The 18,966-nt window shown below is 43.1% G+C and overlaps 1 protein-coding gene across 2 annotated transcripts in view; it reads right to left on the reverse strand.

Annotated features, from left to right (window-relative positions):
- The window catches only part of PLXDC2 (plexin domain containing 2), a 230,827-nt gene that overhangs the window by 69,358 nt on the left and 142,503 nt on the right, over positions 1 to 18,966 (reverse strand). For both annotated transcript variants that reach the window (XM_028751376.2, XM_028751377.2), the window contains one exon: positions 18,847 to 18,916. In XM_028751376.2, coding sequence (XP_028607209.2) covers positions 18,847 to 18,916 — 70 coding nt within the window. The remainder of the gene's footprint in view (positions 1 to 18,846; positions 18,917 to 18,966) is intronic.

Below are 18,966 nucleotides of genomic sequence, written 5' to 3' on the forward strand. Positions count from 1 at the left end.
GAGGTTGAGAGTGAAGAGGATGAGCCCTTGACAATGAGTTTCTAGTTCTTCTGCCTGTTCTATGATACTCATGGATGGTGTCTTCAGTACAGCCGAGATCCTTTTTCAATTTAATATTTAACATTGGACATTTCTGAGCCCCATTCGCACCTCAAGACACTTCTGGAGTGCCTGTATGCAACATACATGACTATGTATCTTAGTAAAGGTAAAGGGACCCCTGAACGTTCAGTCCAGTTGCAGACGACTCTGGGGTTGCGGCGCTCATCTGGTTTCATTGGCCGAGGGAGCCGGCGTACAGCTTCTGGGTCATGTGGCCAGCATGACTAAGCTGCTTCTGGTGAACCAGAGCAGTGCACGGAAACGTCGTTTACCTTCCCGCCGGAGCGGTACCTATTTATCTACTTGCACTTTGACGTGCTTTCAAACTTCTAGGTTGGCAGGAGTAGGCACCGAGCAACGGGAGCTCAATCCGCATGGATTCGAACCGCCGACCTTCCGATCGGCAAGCCCTAGGCTCTATGGTTTAGATCACAGCGCAACCCACGTCCCTGTATGCAACATACATGACAATGTGTCTTAGAGACATGTAAATCAGCATGTAGAAACAGCTGCCCTGCTATAAAAAGATCCTTTGGATTTAACTGGTCTTTGAGAGGGAAAACTCTTCTGTCAGAAGATTAAAAAATGTGTCTGACACAGCTTTACCTGCAATTTTGTACAAACTGCAGAGTAGTCAAGTTCTTTTTTTATGTGGCACTATTTCCCTTTCCAAAGCATTCCTAGAAAATTAAACCCATGAAGCATGCAAAACTGAGAGAGAGAGAGAGAGAGAGAGAGAGAGAGAGAGAGAGAGAGAGAGAGAGAGAAAATGTGCCATTTCAAGTACAGGAGCCCTCAGTATGAAAAGCTGCTACCTTAGAACTATTATGATACTGCTTCCCTCCCAGTAAAAAAGAAAAGCTACACACACTATGTTTTTCTAAACCTCCGTATACAGAAAATGTTATTCTGGTGGCTGCTGTTTGTACAAGAGGCCTCCCAGCCATCACCCCCCCCCCCTTATCTACAATTTTTGTGTCAGGAAATATAAATTGTCAGAGGTCCCTTATATTTTAAAACCACTTTCGCCTTTCCTATTCTATTCTCATTTCTCACTCTGGAGCCTGACCGTTCCATGTTGCTTTCTATCTTTGAAAATAATTCTATCAAAATTAGCAAATGGCCTACAAAACAAAATTACACAGTTGCCAATAGTGACAGACACTACAACTCATGCCGCCCCCTCCCCAAACTTTTCAATGGCTTATTTTTTCTCAAAGCAACTTAGCAGAGATGAAGCATTTCTGATGGCTTAAGATGCATCTTCCCTAGGTCTCCTCCTTATCTATTTTCACAGAGTGGAAAAGGAGGAGAAAAAAGCTTTCTTGCTTGGAATTACAGAGTCCATAACATAATCTTCTGTGCACTGTACTTAAATGAAAATCAATAAAAGTTCAGGCCATAACTCTCCATTCTCGTTTTGTAAAGTCAGCCACCAAAAGCCTTCAACATTCAGCCTGTTTGTCAGTGTGTGGCTGACCCACAGTGTGACTGACATTGGAGATGTGTCTTTTTTAAAAAACATGACGACACCTAGCTAAGTGAACAGAGAAAAAGACAGTGCGGGCTGGGAAATGAGAGAAGGGACACACGAGAGCATAAACAGAATGGTATCATTCAGAAGATATGTGGTGTTTGCTCTTCCCTCACAAAACGATCAAGGAGAAAAATGTTTAGTCCACCACACTGCCTCTCTTTAATGCTCACTATTAGTGCTGAGAAACTGCTTACTGCTCACAGCACACCAGCAACAGATTTCTCTCAATAAGAGATTTTTCTTCTCGCTATTTATGTTTATTGCTCTTTTTTTAGTTGCTCCTTGCTTCTTCTTCCCCCGCCCCCCCTTAAAGCCTCCTTCATTCAGCCTTTTGAAATTGGGATTGCTCTGTGTATCAAAAGATTGCTCTATCAGGGCTGACATTTTGTAGCTCCTGAGGCAGAACAGCAAGTGGATCTCCTCTCGCCAACTTTGAAGGCACACACTACCCAAGACTCGCCAAGTTACTTGGGCACCTGAGGCAGATAACCCCACAAGTGCCGCTTCCTTGGGAGTTAAAATGCATCAATATAAAAGAAAAAGAAAACAGTATGATGCCCAGAATCGGCTGCTTTACTATGCCTTTCGGTAGGGCTGGCTGTGCGCTTTATAAAAAAGGTAAAGGGACCCCTGACTATTAGGTCCAGTCATGGCCGACTCTGGGGTTGCAGGGCTCATCTCGCTTTATTGGCCGAGGGGGCCGGCGTACAGCTTCCGGGTCATGTGGCCAGCATGACTAAGCCGCTTCTGGCGAACCAGAGCAGGGCACGGAAACGGCGTTTACCTTTCCGCCGGAGCGGTACCTATTTATCTACTTGCACTTTGACATGCTTTCGAACTGCTAGGTTGGCAGGAGCAGGGACCGAGCAACGGGAGCTCACCCCGTCACGGGGATTCGAACCGCTGACCTTCTGATCGGCAAGTCCTAGGCTCAGTGGTTTAACCCACAGCGCCACCCGCATCCCTTGCATGCGCTTTATACACCAGCCCAAAACATTTGCACCATTACATATCTTCAGTGCCACAGCTACTCGATGCACCCATTTGGGTGTTCAAAGATTCATGTCCCCCTTTTTTCAATGGGGAACACAAATCAATGTACACACTAAGATTTGCTTACTTTAATGAACACAGAAAGCTTTTCAGGGATGAGTGCCCACCTCAGAATCTATTCACTGATCTGCCACGGTGCACCATGCCACTTAGCATCATGCTATTATGTTATTTTGAAAATTTCTAAACTGAGACTTCATCCAAAGCATCAGTTCTGAGGAGGTGTGCATAAAAATCTAATATCAATACAATATCAAATACCATTCTAAAATATAGATGCACTTTTACTCTCGCAAGACTGAATGTATTGCCCTCGGCTGTACTTGAGGGACGATTCCAACAGATTCCACATGAAAAACACATGTCCCTGTGGAGATGGCAGTCCCAAAATGGTGGCACATGCCCTTCTGGCTTGCACTCTTTTTTTTTTTTGTCCATTCTGGGTCGCCCAACCACTGCCATAGTGTCCTTTCTCTTGGCAGATCAAGATGAGCAGGTGACAGCAAAGGATGCAAGGTTTTTAGCTGGGGCAATCAGAGTAAGATCCACCATTTGACTATTGATTCAAAACCCCAAAATGTATTTTATATAATTGACTTTTTATTTCTATTATATGTATATTGTATTGTCGTTTTATTGATATGGCCGATGGCTGATGCAAATAAAGATTCATTCAAATACAAAAAAGCCCCTCAATGTATAATATAGTAATAATATTTGAGAAGTAATAAACCAAAACTATTCAATCAAGTAAGACAGTTTAATAGTTGTGTGTGTTTTTTTTAAAAAAACAAAACTGGAAACATGAAAAAGAAACACTTTAACCTGCTACTGAAAATAATACAGCCTTACTTCCTTTGAGAGGTTATTTCAAAGCTGTGGCACCACCACTAAAAAGGTCTTCTGCTTTGTGGATGCATAATGCTCCTCTCCTACAGAGAGAACTTGGAAAAAGGCCTCATCTGAAGACCTTCATGTATGGACAAGTTACTTTTTTTCTTTTAGTAAGTTAATGCATTTTTACACTACTCCTTATCCAGCAAAGTCCCCTGCAGGCCAGCTCACACAAGATTAATAAGAATAATAGCTTAGATGAGAACAGTAGAAAGTGCATGCCATCTTGAAATGGCCTGTTTAATGGGGTAGTGATAATGACAGATTGCTTCACCTTTCTGCTTCTTCCTCTTCAGCTCACTTCTAATGGCTTCAGGGAGGAGAGGAAAGGAGCAGCCCAGTCCAAGCTGAAGAACCAGCAACTGGCTGACATGGTGATCCTGTCAGCTGGCAATTGTGGCTTCTTCTCTCCTACTCTAATCTGTTAACTGATTCTAACCCAGGCTTCCTCAAACTCGCCCCTCCAGATGTTTTAAGACTACAATTCCCATAATCCCTGACCACTGGTCCTGCTAGCTAGGGATCATGGGAGCTGTAGGCCAAAAACATCTGGAGGGCCGAGTTTGAGGAAGCCTGTTCTAACCTGTCTCCCTTTCAACCCATTAACTCAATATTTGGCCTGGTTTAAGGGGTGGGTCATGGTGACATTTACAGTCCTAAGCATCTATGGCAGGCATGGCCAAACTTGGCCCTCCAGCTGTTTTGGGACTACAACTCCCATCATCCCTAGCTAACAGGACCAGTGGTCAGGGATGATGGGAATTGTAGTCCCAAAACAGCTGGAGGGCCAAGTTTGGCCATGCCTGATATGGGAGCATCTGCTCCCCTCTCTTTAACAACTGCTGTAAACCTGAAGGCCCTTGAATTAGGGTTGCTTGGTCCAAACAAATAAGGTATTTGATATCTGTTGAGAACCTGTTGCATTCTTGGAATTCAGAAGCAAATATTTAATCTCAACTATGTAGAAACTTACTGGGTTTATTTATTTATCAACAAGTTCGTTGATTTGAGGGGGGTGATGGTTGAGCAGCAAAGCACATGATTTGTATGCAGAAGATTCCAGGTTCATTCCTCAGCATCTCCACACAAAAAGGTTCAGGTGGCAGGTGATGGAAAAACCCTCTGCCTTAGACTCTTGAGGGCCACTGTATATCAGAGTAGACAATACTTGGTAAGATGGATAATTCTGCCTGGTATAAAGCTAAGGATAGCCCAAGTTGCCTGACAGTATTGGGGGGCATATATGGTGGAAATGAATGTTCAGGTTTCATTTTAAAATCAAGCCTCTAGCTCTTTTGTCTGTAGAGATAGAAAGGAAAGTGTGTCGGGGGTATTGTAGTACCTCAATTGCTCACTCGGAATGAAATGGCAAGCTACCTACATTTATAAGTCCTGGCTGTTCTGCAATGATTTCCCAAACCCTTAAGCCCTCTCACCACAACATTTCAGGCCACCAGTGAAAGCATTCTATTTTCTGTATGGAAAAATGTTTGGACACAAGAGACTTCACTTTTTTAGATGATAATGTTAAGGAGACGGTTTTCAAGGTTATTAGGGCTCAACTAGACGTGACATAGAAGGGAGAGTCTATGTGGGCTTATATTTTTATTTCAAAGCAGCTGCGTGGGTTGCTAATTTTATGGAGGAAGCCGCTCTGGGAAGTGGTGAAGGAATTGTTTAGCCCTCTTGTGCCTTGTCTCCAATTTAAATTACTTTACTAAGGCTTCAATTAGGTCTACAAGGGGCAAAACTTGCAGATGCTGTACCTGTCCTTAGTGGACAGTACTTAAACCCAGAAAAAAAAAATTAATAAGCAGGGATGGAAGGGAATTTTGTTCAGGCTGCATTTTTAAGGGAAATGATCTAATTTGCATTTTATAAATGAATACATGGATTGGAACATAATTATCCTTTGAATTTCACACACTCTGAATATTGAGATAGGGCTGGAGAGAAAAGTACCATAATACATCACAAAATTATAGGATAAAATACATTTAGAAATGTGTGCATTGAGTTAAAATATGTTATTTAATTACATGTTTTGTAATAAACTACACATTTAATTATGAATTTTGGTACAGATTCAACTCACTCATTGATATGAAAAAGGATGGGTTTTTATGAATGGACACATGCAGAACTGACACACAGACAATAAATAGATTGATTCATTGATCCCATTCATAAATCAGAGTATCTTCTGGGAGGCCAGTGGTAAGAAGGGTACTTTTCACATATCTGCTGGAGATGATCAATGATTCAAGCCTGAATTCAAAACAAGTATATGAAAACTAAAGCGAAAAACAAAACTAGATGTCAGATTGGAAAATCTTTTTTTAAAACCTGCACATACATACATACATGTGTGTGTATCCATATCTCTGATGTAATTCTTTCAATGAATCAATGGTTATGAGCATTAGTTCCACAATATGAGCATGCACTCACAAGAAATCAATCAACAATGAGCCAATGCTAATCCTGAAGATTTCCTACTAATATGGAAGCCTTTTCTAGTTTACCCAGAAGTGAATAAGATCTTAAACCTCAGGTGTCTGTATTTACTTTTGTTGTTGTTCTACAGTATGCCGGTAATCCAATTCTACAGTATACCGGTAACTCCAACTGCCCCAATTCCACCGGGACTGCCATGGAAGCAATCATGGTTTCTCACTATGTCCCACAAATCCTGGTTTTTGCAAGCAGGGCAGAGGGGAATGTGACTGGTGCTGTGGCACCGAGCGCAGGGTTTCTGGGGCAGTTCAGCAGGTGCCACCACTATTATGAAGGCAAGAAGCAGAGGCGTGCACCAGATTTGGGCATCGCCAGGCACAACTGAAATTTCAGGCACCAAGGTCCGCTACTGATTGGGAAAGGGAGTGAGACTGGTCCCTCCTTCTCTTGCCTCTTACGAGCCCCAGCTCCTCTCCCTGTACCACTTCTCTCTTGGCTGCAATGCACCTCCTTAGGAGTAAATACCATTAAACTCAGTGCGACTTTCTGCTGAGTAAATGGGTATATTCTCAGGATTCTAATAGGGCTTTAAAAAACAACAACAAACCAAGCATCATCAACATCAGCAATTATTACTTCTACCACATCAACTTTGTTGGACTGGTCATGTGTGCTGACGCCTGATGATCGTCTTCCAAAGCAACTGCTCTATTCCAAACTTAAAAATGGAAAGTGTAATGCTGGTGGTCAACAAAAGAGGTTTAAAGACTCTCTCAAGGCAAATCTTAAAAAAATGTACAAACACTGACAACTGAGAAACACTGGCCTGCAAGCACTCCAGTTGGAGAACAGCCTTTACCAAAGGTGTCATGGACTTTGATGATGCTCGAACTCAGGACGCAAGGGAGAAACATGCTAAGAGGAAGACACACTTGACAAATCCACACCGTGATCAACTCCCGCCCGGAAACCACTGTGGAAGGATGTGTAGATCCAGAATTGGCCTCCACACTTACTTACGGACTCATTGTTAAAACCGTGTTTATGGAAGACAATCTTACTCGGCTATGAGTGATCACCAAAGAGAAGAAGAGAAGAGAAGACTTCTACTACTACCAGCAAATAACAACAAAATGGTTACATTGCAGAATTTTCCTACTCCACTACTTCCTAAAAATGTACAGGATAAATGCTGCAGAATTAACTGTAAGTGACACTGGGGTGCCTGCTGATTTGGAAATGGTATTCACAGCAAAGCCCATTTTAATTAATGCTCCAAATTCTTCCCAGATGTTTCAACAAAGGTTCTGACAGGTCCTTGACCATAAAACAGCTTGAATCCCAATGACATTCAAAATTAGGGAATTGGAGTTGCAGCATCCAGACTAGCACTGAGTGATAGAATAGAATCATAGAATAGAATCACAGAGTTGGAAGGGACCCCAAGGGTCATCTAATCAAACCCCCTGCAGTGCAGGAAGTTTTTGCCCAAAGTGGGGGTCAAACCCACAACCTTCAAATTAAGAGGCTCATGTTCTACCACTTAGTTTAGGCATACTGTTTGTTTATGTCATATACTGATATTTTTCTATCTAAAAATAATAATACAGTGGTACCTCGGTTTAAGAACAGTCCTGTTTACAAACTATTCAGTTTACGAACTCTGTAAAACCAGAAGTAGTATTCCGGTTTGCGAACATTACCTCAGTCTATGAACGGTGGAAGGGCACTGGCGGCGGGAGGTCTCATTGGGGAAAGCGTGCCTCAGTTTAAGAACGGATTCGGTTTAAGAACGGACTTCAGGAACAGATTAAGTTCGTAAACCAAGGTACCACTGTATCTGTTTAGGAAGTTACACATTTTTACACTCAAGACCTATGTCTCCCCATATAAACCAACCTGGACTCGGCATTCATCCTCTGAGGCCCTTCTTCACGTGTCTCCTGCCTGTAAGGTCCGGAGGGTGGCAACACGAGAACAGGCCTTTTCTGCAGTGGCTCCACGTTTGTGGAATGCTCTCCCCAGGGAGGTTCATCCAATCACCTTCCTTATCTATTCTTAAGCGCCAGGCAAGCATGTTCCTCTTCAACCAGGCCTTTGGCTGATTAATATTCTACAGCTTTTTTAATGTTTTTTTTTCCTGGGGGGGTTGTTTTATTTGTTTCTGTTTTAACATTTGTCAGGGGCTCAGGAGTAGAGGCGCAGGGGAGAGAGGAAATGGAGAGCGAAGGGGAAGAATCTGAGGGCAGCGGAGGGCAGAATGACAGTGACCCGAGAGATTCCATGAGCCTCTCCAGTGAATCAGAAGATTCCCAGGAGGGAGCGCCGATGGCCAGGGCAAGGGGGGTCCCAGGGGGGACACACCAGAAGCAGGGGGGCAGCGGAGACTCCCAGAGCAGTAGCTGGAAATCAGGGCCAGCTTCCCCACCGGAGCGTAGTGGGGGGGAAGAGTCTCATAGGTCAGAGTCAGCGTCTCCTCCAGCAAGCAGCGACAGGAGCAGTATAATGGTCAGAATGAAGGTGGCAGGCTGGGCGCGCGCGCCAAGTTCAAATGTACAGGCGCGCGGGACAGCAGAAAGCCCGGATTGGGAACCAGGTCTTAAAGCCCGCCGGAGGGAGGGGGAAGACTCGGGGGAGTCAGCGTCAGAAGAGTCCAGAAAGGGGAAAACCCCGGCGGACAGGTGGACCCAGAGGAAAAGGGAGCAGAGGAAGAGGTGGAGCAAGGCTAGGGTCTTAAACTGGTGTCTGGGGGGAGGAGACTCAGACGGAGCTTCGACGGTCTAGGGTTTAAGACGTAGAGCTGCGCGCCGCGGCTGTCAAACCAATAATGAACTTCAATAAAGACTTCTGTATATAAAAAGGAACTGGTGTTGGTCCTTTGTGAGCTGGGACCTGAGGCAGCCCTGACAACATTTTATTTGTGTTTTTATCTTGTGAACCAGCACTCCGTGATCTTTTGATGAAGGGCGGTATATAAATTTAATACATAAATAAAAATAAATATCTGATGCTGCTGCCACAGCTACAATCAAATGATATAACTAGAGTAAAGGTAAAGGACCCCTGGACAATTAAGTCCAGTCAAAGGTGACTATGGGGTGCTGCGCTCATCTCGCTTTCAGGCTGAGGAAGCTTGCCTGGTCATGTGGCCAGCATGACTAAACCACTTCTGGGGCAACGTGACACCATGATGGAAACCAGAGTGCACGGAAACACCACTTACCTTCCCGCCGCAGTGGTACCTATTTATCTACTTGCACTGGTATGCTTTAGAACTGCTAGGTTGACAGAAGCTGGGACAGAGCAACAGGAGCTCACTCCGTCGCAGGGATTTGAACTGCTGACCTTACAACCAGCAAGCCCAAGAGGCTCAGTGGTTTAGACCACAGCGCCACTCGTGTCCCAGTACTCTTTTAAGATCTTACAGTGATTAGGGGTGGAAACCGCTAATGCAATGCCACAGCCCCAAACCCTACGCACATTAAATGAATGCATCAAACACATATAAAAGGGCCAACTTTATCTCTTTGCATTCTAAAGATAAAATGAATTCCGTAGAGGGGGGCTGGGATTAGTTCCCTTCTAAAATAATTTGTGAATGTTATGTAAATAAATAAATACACAAATACGTTCTCTTCTAAAAAGGTCTCCTCTCTTTTCTTCTCTCTCTCTCCTCTCGCTCATTCAGTGTTTGCTGGCTTTCACTAGGCATTTAAATAAGTTCCTCTTCTAATTAAGCTTCTCCTGTGGCTTTAGTTTGTTTAAAACTGAACTTCACACAGTGTGACATGTTATTTTCTCAGTCATGCCCACAAGTTAATTAGGGAATGTGTGTGCTATTCTGATATTACCTTCTCTGTTATTTTAATTTAATGTTCAGAAACCTCTGCTGTTTCTACACAAGTGGGCACTCGTATCTCAGCAAACAAGACCCCAGATGTGAACATTTCTGGAAAAACAACGACAACAACAACAACAAATTAACAAACCTGAAGCTGCCCAGCTTTATTCAGAACAAGGTACAAAGCAGGCTTTTTCAATAAAGCAGTGTGTTTTTCTTCAAAAAGAAATCCAGCAAATATCCACAGAAAAGAGATACTGCGTGGCTTTGAGCTACAGAGTCAGTTTTTCTGCAACCAAACAGTCGTCCAGGTCCAGGCTCCATCTTTTCTCCCTCCTCTTTTTTAGAGAACGAAGCAAAGCCTCTGAGTCAGTGAAAAAAGCCTACCGTATATCCATTTACAGGACTTATTTGTAAGCAACGCAAAGCCAAATCTTGGCCAAGCAAGAATATGCAATCCGGTGGGTCAACCAGAGTGAAAATTGCAGCCACTTCACTCCTCCCCAGTCCTGCTGTGGCTATGCTACCTGGAGTTAAGCCATGGTTTGGCTTAGTAATGAAGGCAAATGCAGGTTTCATTGCCACCACCACTAAAATTGGTGCAGTCTTCTGGGGCCTAGATCAGGCCCCTGAACTGGGAGTTAGCCACTTTTGGTGTAGACAGTACTGAACCACATGGATGAATGATATCACTCAGTATTAGGCAGCTATGTTTAATATACTCCACTGCCCAACATCCCCACACTGAAGATTGTGTTCTGATGGTTACCTTTCTGAGCTAACGGGGACAACTGTCTGACTCAATATAAGGTAGTTAGGTCTGTTCTCGCCAATGAACTATGGTCTCACATAGTGGGACTTACTGTGCATGAATGTGTGGGTCAGCCCACTCCCCCAGGTGCTAACACAAATAATGGGCCAAGCCATCCCCTGCATCCTTTCGGCTGATGCTGAGCATGTGCTGGCTGGGGACCAGTGTTAGAAACTTGGATACATAAGCTAGGTGCCAAATGGTTTCTTAACCCAGGGTTATAATCGCCAAAAGGGAATGTTGGGTTGCCATTTTGGGGCCAGATGGCTCGAAAGTCGTATTTTTCAATTTGACTTTTGGGTTCCTGAATTTCATTCCAATAGTGCAGATAAAATATCATGGATAGAATTCTAGAGGATGTGTTGCTAGTGTGTGAAAACAGCCAAGATCCCCAGACATGCACCTCCATGCACTGGTAAGATTTAGACCTGCTTAAGTCTGGCAAGATTTCTTAATCAGGTGCCAACAGTCTATGCCCTAGGACTGCTGCATGCATTAAAAAAGGGAGAATAGAAGCGGAAAGAAACTTCCCTTCCCCAACATCTCTATAATGGGGGAAGCAATAGGGGAAAGTGCATAGGTGTGGAAACATGGAAGGATTTGCCTTGTGGGACACTGTATGGCAGGGAAAGGGAACTTGTGGCTCTCTGAATGTTACTGGACTCCAGCTTCCACCAACCTCAGCCAGCACGGCTAATGGGAGAATGATGGGATTTGTAGTCTAACATCCTCTAGAGGGCCAGTTTCCCTACTGTAGTGGTTAGCAGTTATAAACTTAGTTGTGCCACATTCATATATATTTTTTTGTGCTATGAAAGCAGTTAATAGGAATTTTGCACATTCTGCAATTCCACAACTATGCATATGGCTCCTGGGTGCAAAACCAAACATCCTGAGAAACTCAGCTTTCTTCCTCTTTCTTCCCCCAGATGTGTGTCCCACTGTGCTCAATGAGGGCTACCTTCCAGCATTTTTATTTTTAAAAAATAGGACTGCAGCCTCGGAAGTATGTGGGGAAACACCTGGTGGCATCTGAAAAGCTGGAGTGTTTTAGCAAACTTCCCAAGGGGGCTGCATAATACTAGTGCACAGCTCTTGTCCAGGGCTGGCAGGACCAGAATTATGCAAATGCCAGCAAATCAGTGCAAAACTGTTTAATTACAGCAAATGCTGGCTGAGAACTGTAGATGCTTATGCAGAAGAAATTCTTATTGCCTGTTCAGTGGACCAGACACAGGTGCATAGGATTCCAGGTTTAGGCAAGCTGCAAACTTCAGCCTTTTTTGCAATGGAATTTGGGTTACATTGGTACAAAGTTTTCATAGTCTATGAGCACAGAATATACACAGGTTATCATCAGCACTTCTGCAGGGCGCAGCAATTTCAGCTAAATTGTACAGCTGGGGAAACCAGAGCATGAAGAAGTGTATAGAGACATGCTGGAGGTTTCCGTTTGTATTATTTATAAAGTTAGTTCAGTGGGCTGCTGCATTACACAAAGTATCTGCAGAACGCTGATAACGGTTATGCTGGGAGGGGTGTTTGTTTTCTTTAAAAATCTGCTTTAATCTTTACCTGCCGGGCAAGACACTGTTTTGATCAGACTGGGTCTCGTTTGTCAATTTTCAGCTGCGTTACTATGGAAACTTCACAAAACATATGGAGTGTAGGCGATGCTACAGATCCATCACATTTGGGTAATGGACTGGGGGAGGGCAGTGCCAAAACCTCTTTTGTATCTATTGCCCACCGAAACTAAAGACATTCCTCAAGGGCTTTAAAAGGTTAAGGGGTTTTCCACGGATCTTTCGTAGCCAGTATAATGAGAACCTCCCGCTCAGTATCTCCTTAAGAATCTCTCTGCTCACTTCCCAACAAGGGGACTATCTTTTATTTGGTTCCTCGTGGCTTTATTATCGAGAAGCTACTCGTCTAGAGCCTGCTTATATGTCTTCCCACAAAACAGGGATTTAGGCTGGTGCTTCCAGTTCAGCCCTTAAACTTGAGTAGGAGACACACGAATGACTTCATGAACTATCTTTTGGATTTTTCAGAACTGATGACCGGGATAGGCTCCAATGCTTTTTAAAGCTGTAGTCAGCATACAATTATTTATAGTAACTGGAATGGAAACCCCTTTCTGAATTTCAGTAAAGCATGATGTCTTGAAATCCACGAATTATAAGAGGCGTTCCTGCAAAAAAATGTGGCAGCACAGAATGCTGTTGTTCATTATGGCAGCCACCCGGTTTGATTTCCACTCCCTGTATTTCCATTCACAGTCAGTATTCCATGCCCACTGGCACATTCTTCATTTTGAGTCCCTCCCCTTTCATGGCTTTTCTTTTTTTAAAAAAGTCTGGTATTTCTGCATACTTTCAGTTACCCCCCCCCCAAGAAAAAAACCCCCACCATTGCTGATACATCCCTTCTTATGTGTGAACAGTGCTGTTTTGGCTACATAAGCCATGGCACTCACAGCCTGACCAACAGAGCCAAAGAGAACATTTTCAAAGAACGCTTGGCTGCAGCTCTACTATGGAAATATCCAGCTTGGTTTTGAGAAGTCCACAGTTCAAACTGCACCACAGTCTCGCTAAGGCAAGCCATCTCCATCTCAATATGGAGTTAAGTCTATCCTCCCAGAGGTGATGTCAGAATAATTTGGATAGTGCATGTAAAGAGATTTCAAACTAATAATAATAATAGCTCTAGCTTTTGGTTGTTTTTAATTACAAGTCACCTTGAGTTTCCTGGATGACAGGTGGGATATAAATGTAAAAAAAAATCAAATAAATAAACAATTTTATAAACAAACAAACAAGCTATGAGCAGGAATCACCAAAAGAAGCTATTTGGCAAAGATTGAAGCTATAATAAAAGAAACAAGGGAGAAGGGGAAAAGGATACAGTACCCCCCCCTTAAAGTCACGAGCTACATTTTGCATCAGGATATTGGCAGTCCGTCCCACCAACCTCTTTTTCCTAACCTAATAATGCTGCAGATGTGTTTGTTGAGAAAACAGCAATAATGTAGGCATCTAAATATAATCCTTGGAGGCGGCTGCAGGGGTGTGTGGCGATAAATCTGCTTTTGCTGAAAGGCCAGCCTTCATTCTGTTTCTAAAGTAGGTAATAAGTGAAGAGAGTTTTCTCTTAAGTGCAAATGACCTTTAAGATCTAAGATGACTGCAAAATGGTTAATAATGAAATAGAAAGTGGGAAAGCCCTCTATTCTTCCTGACAGTTCATTTCAGGCTTGCAAATGTTTGTTGATTATGTCCAGCCAGCTTAGTGCTTTCCCCCCATAAGAGGTACTCTCAGCCCATATGACAGAAAAATGCCACCCACAGTTTGCCCATATCATAACACTTCTTTCCTTTAGCAGGCAGGCAGGAGAATACATTAGGCAAGGTGTTTCAAAACAATTTGCGGGATCTAATCAAAGAGTTACGACTACAACACTGAAGTGATTAATCAGATGACTAAAACATTTTGATCAACTCTAAAGGTGCCCTCAATTAATCTGGCATTTGAATAATAATGATAATATAAACTGCAACTTGCAAGATCCATATTGTTGTAATAATTTCGTCCTGTGAGAGAGAAAATAGGACAAGCGTCTTCTAAGATCATCCCTGTTGTGATATATACATGCAAACGGTAAAATGAAAGATTAGTCTCATTTGTTTTGTTTTTTCCTCTCATATGTAAACATAAGAAGAGTGATTCAATTAATTTTTAGAGGTAGCCCTAAAAAGGTTCAGGACCATAATAGCTCAAGGACTGTCTCCCTCCATATGAACCTACCAAGACACTGGTATCATTCTCTGAGGGCCTTCTTCGTGTGCCTCTTCCATGTGAGGTCCAGAGGGTGGCAACATGAGAACAGGCCTTTTCTGCAATGGCTCCCTGTTTGTGGAATGCCCTCCTCAGGGAGGTTTGTCTGGTGCCTTCATAATATATCTTTAGGTGGCAGGAGAAAACTTTTCTTTAAGCAGGCCCTTGGCTGAATGGCATCTAACACCCTTTAAAATGTGTTGTGGGAAGGGGGATTACTGGGTTGCCTTTGTTTTTGTTTTTATTGTGGATGTTGTGTCTTTCAGGTTGCAATTTTATGTTGTGAACCACTCTGAGATCTGCAGGTATAGAAATAATAAGAATAAAAATAAAAATAAGTGAAAACCTCACATCTTCAGATAAAGAATTGCCCTGTACACATTTTAAACCAGACTTCCCCAACCTGGTACCCTTCAGATGGTTTGAACTATATACCCTTCAGCCCCAACCAGCATGCGGCTGATGAGAGTTTTAGGCCGAAACATCCGGAGGGTATCAGTTTGGGGAAGGATCCCATCGTTCCTGACCATTTACCATAATGTCTAGGGCTGATGGGTACTGGAGTCCTACAACTACTGGAGAACCACAGGTCCCTGTCATAAGACAATATTCAGACACCTGCCTCCAAGTCCAAAACAATTGCTTAGGTTCACTAGCCTCTTACATTTGAAAAGTGCTATTCCTGTTTAATGCAAGATTAGATTTGATGGTCCAATTTAGCTTTAAAAAGTGTTATTGAAAGGGGGGCACGTGAACATGCTATACACTGCCCTATATTCTTGCTGCTTTTCATTATCTTTGCCGCCACTCTGACAACCCAATCCCACACCTGACTTCTAAGCCCATTGCCAATGCTATATTCTTCTCTCCTAAATGAAAACATCTGAAATGTTCTGTCAGGAAGACTTTCTATAATCAGAGAGCTGGAAGGCCTCTCGTGGTTTCCTAGGTACCAGAATTAGCATACACAGGAATTCCCCCATGACAGATATCCACCTCTAGAAGAACAGGATTTGATTAATTATACTAATAATGGCAGTGCAAACTGATTTACCTCACAGACATGAATCAAGTAACCTTGGTAAAACATGGATTGAGGGAAAGGATATGCTAATTGCTCAAGCCAACCCATGTGAGTTTCTCTCTCTTTTTTCCTCTCTCTCTCAAATTAATTGAGGGTCAAAAATCATCATTCAAGACTGCTTGGTAGTGAAATGCAAATGTTGTATGGATGGTAAAAACAAAATAAAAAAAATTTGGATTTCTTGATCTGTTATAGATATGATGGAGCTCTTTGCTTGCAATTTAGCACTGCAATATTTAAGGAGAATGCATCGTTTGAGCCCCTTAAAGAAGAAGCAACAAACTCTTTGTTGACATGATAAAAATTGGAAGTCCTCAAAAAACAAGCAATGACTTGGTTCACACTGTCACACACAACCACTGACCAAACCATTGTGATGCCTCAGGTTTGCATGTTCCTTCTTTTACCCCCTGGCATGCCACATCATTTTGGGTCATTTTTATGAGTAAAGTGACTAAATCATCATCATCATCATTCCTCTGGCACTCTTATTGATTCACTAAAACAGGGGTGCCCAAACTTTTTTCAAAGAGGGCCAGATTTAATGAAGGGAACATGCGTGAGGGCTGACCAAAGTTGCTGAGCTTTTTTTGGGATTTTACCCCAGGACATTTACTGCCACGCGGGCCAGATTAATTCAACCGGTGGGCCAGATTAGGCCCCTGAAACGGACTTTGGACATGCCTGCACTAAAAGCAGAGTTTTCCTTTATGTGTGTGTTTCACAAAACATAAGCCATAGTCACTTGTTCTCTCCCCCACTCCCCCAAAATGAATACCATTGCCTAAAGGGAGAGCAGGGGAAAAGAGGTGAGAGCACATCATTTCCACCTTTTCCCATATCCCCACAGCCTCCCACATGACTGAGACTGAATGTCTGCAGTGGAGAATCTGCTCTCTGTGGGTAGGCTCCCCACACAATTAAGAACCCTGATCTTCCAGCAGAGCAGGCACCCTGCTGCAGACATTTGACCTCCAACATGAGGGGTTTGCAGGAAGAGCAATGGGGACATGCAGTCCTTCTTCCTGTTCTGCATACAAATAGGGAACAGCGTGGTCTAAACCACTGAGCCTCTTGGGCTTGCCGATCAGAAGGTCAGCGGTTCGAATCCACAGGGAGGTGTGAGCTCCCGTTGCTCTGTCCCAGCTTCTGCCAACCTAACAGTTCGAAAGCACACCAGTGCAAGTAGATAAATAGGTACTGCTGCAGTGGGAAGGTAAATGGTGTTTTCATGCGCTCTGGCACTCGTCACGGTGTTCCGTTGCGCCATAAGCGGTTTAGTCATGCTGGCCACATGACCCAGAAAGCTGTCTGTGGAAAAACACTGGCTCACTCAGACTGAGGTGAGATGAGCGCTACACCCCATAGTTGTCTTTGACTGGACTTAACCATCCAGGGGTCCTTTACCTTTACCTTTGCATACAATAGCAATTGCATTGAGGGGTGTGTGTTTGTTAGTTAATAGAGCTATGGTTTGCCTCCAGAGCACAACTGGAAATTAAGAGAGATTCCAATGCTGGTTTAGAGGTGAACCATCATTTACTCAATTCTGAGGTAACAACAAACTATGGTTTGCACAAGTGAGAAAGTGCAAGAAGTAATCTGCATGCACACATGCTGGGGATTGCATAGGATGCCCTCAGAACATTGAGAAAGGTTGAGAAAAGTTTCTTCTTTTTTCTTGGACAAACAGTAGAAGAATACTGGATATTTCTTTATCTATATTTGGTCAGTGATGCCTACCTATCTCATCATCTCGAGAGTTTGCGTGTCTGGTTGAGCGAAGGAGTGCCAGACACTTTTATCTCTATCATTCCTAAGTATCTATGCCATCCTTTTTTTGCCCATACATCAACCTCTTCCCTCCATTACTAACCTTGCCATGAATTAAAAGCACACAACCCCAGCATTATCCCCTCCTAGGTCTGTTGTTAGCCATTCCCTTCCTTTTACAGAAACACCTCTTTTCCCTCTCTACTCCTCCATTTTAAAAGAGCCAAATGACAAAGCTCAGATTTGAAATCCTCTCCCCTCCCCTATTCCTTTTGAAAGATGGTCATACATAATGGCACCCCACGTATCTTTCCGTACAGGTGGGTGTCCTGCTTTGGTAACAAGGAGTTGTTTGCGCAACTTTTATTTTTATGGTAGAACACCAATTCTCATTGCAGAAGCGGAAGAAAAGCCGTTGTAGAGGCCTGCACAAAACACAGTCTTCTATGGGGCAAACTAGACATGGTTCAAAGCAAATCACATGCTGTTGTGTCATTCAAAGAACGTTACTAGCAAGTGCAAGTGAGGACAGGTTTTTGCAGGGACTGCGGGTGTAACAGCTTTCTCCTCTGCAGCCCTTAAATGCCATAGGAAAGTCGCTCCCTTTGGCATCAATGATAACCTCCCTCCTATTTCTAAGACCTAGGAGGATTTTCTTTAGTTGCAGCAGGGGAGCAAATGGGTAATCTTCTCCCTCATGCATAGAACCCAATGAAAATTGTAATCCTGCACCTACAATTAATAGTTTCTTTTAAAAAATAAATAAATGCGAGTTCTATGCTTAGTTCCATGTCTACTTTAACCCTATTAAGCCATTTCAGAACTGAAACACTTGCCAATTGATCAACCATTCACAGCAAACTCTTAGCCAATTAGCAGTGCAACTGATGCATTTCTAAGTGGCTTGATGGATTGTTGTTCATATGTAAAAGTGAATGAAGTGGTCAAAGTTTTCCTATAATTAAATCTATTCACTTTAATATATTTATAGACCACCTTTTAGGGTTAAACCTCTCAAGGCAGTTTTCAACATGTTAACAATCATCTATATCCAGTAGTTGCAAATCATGAAATGATGAAAAATGAAGTGTGTGATATGACCACACGGCCTTTATAGGTCAGCAACTCCCTTTGCCTCTCCCCCACCATGCATCTAATAGTGAGGGGCCAGGAAAGGTGTAGAGGGAAGACATTTATTTAAAATGTTAATAAAATTTTCTGATCCATGGTAAGCACTATTTATACCAGTTTGCTGACACAGAGGACAGGGTGAATTTGAATGAACTGGTGATCTGGCCTACCCTATTTTGGATATTTCAAGCTCTACCATAATTCTTTCTCTCTCTCTCTCCCTCCCTCCCTCCCTCCCTCCCTCCCTTTCAAGAAACCTGATTTAAAACATCTGAAACTCTTGTCCGATTATTCTAAAGTGAAATGGGTAGAAAGCCACTTACCCCCAGTTGCCACAGTAATTTCACGTAGGAAATGGCCATAAAATGGAAAATCGAACGATAGATTCACTCTCTGCAAGGAACAACACCAGAAAAGAAAATCAATAATGTAAGGAATAGTAG

The sequence above is a fragment of the Podarcis muralis genome, chromosome 12 (assembly GCF_964188315.1).
Source record: "Podarcis muralis chromosome 12, rPodMur119.hap1.1, whole genome shotgun sequence".
Classification (NCBI taxonomy): Eukaryota; Metazoa; Chordata; class Lepidosauria; order Squamata; family Lacertidae; genus Podarcis; species Podarcis muralis.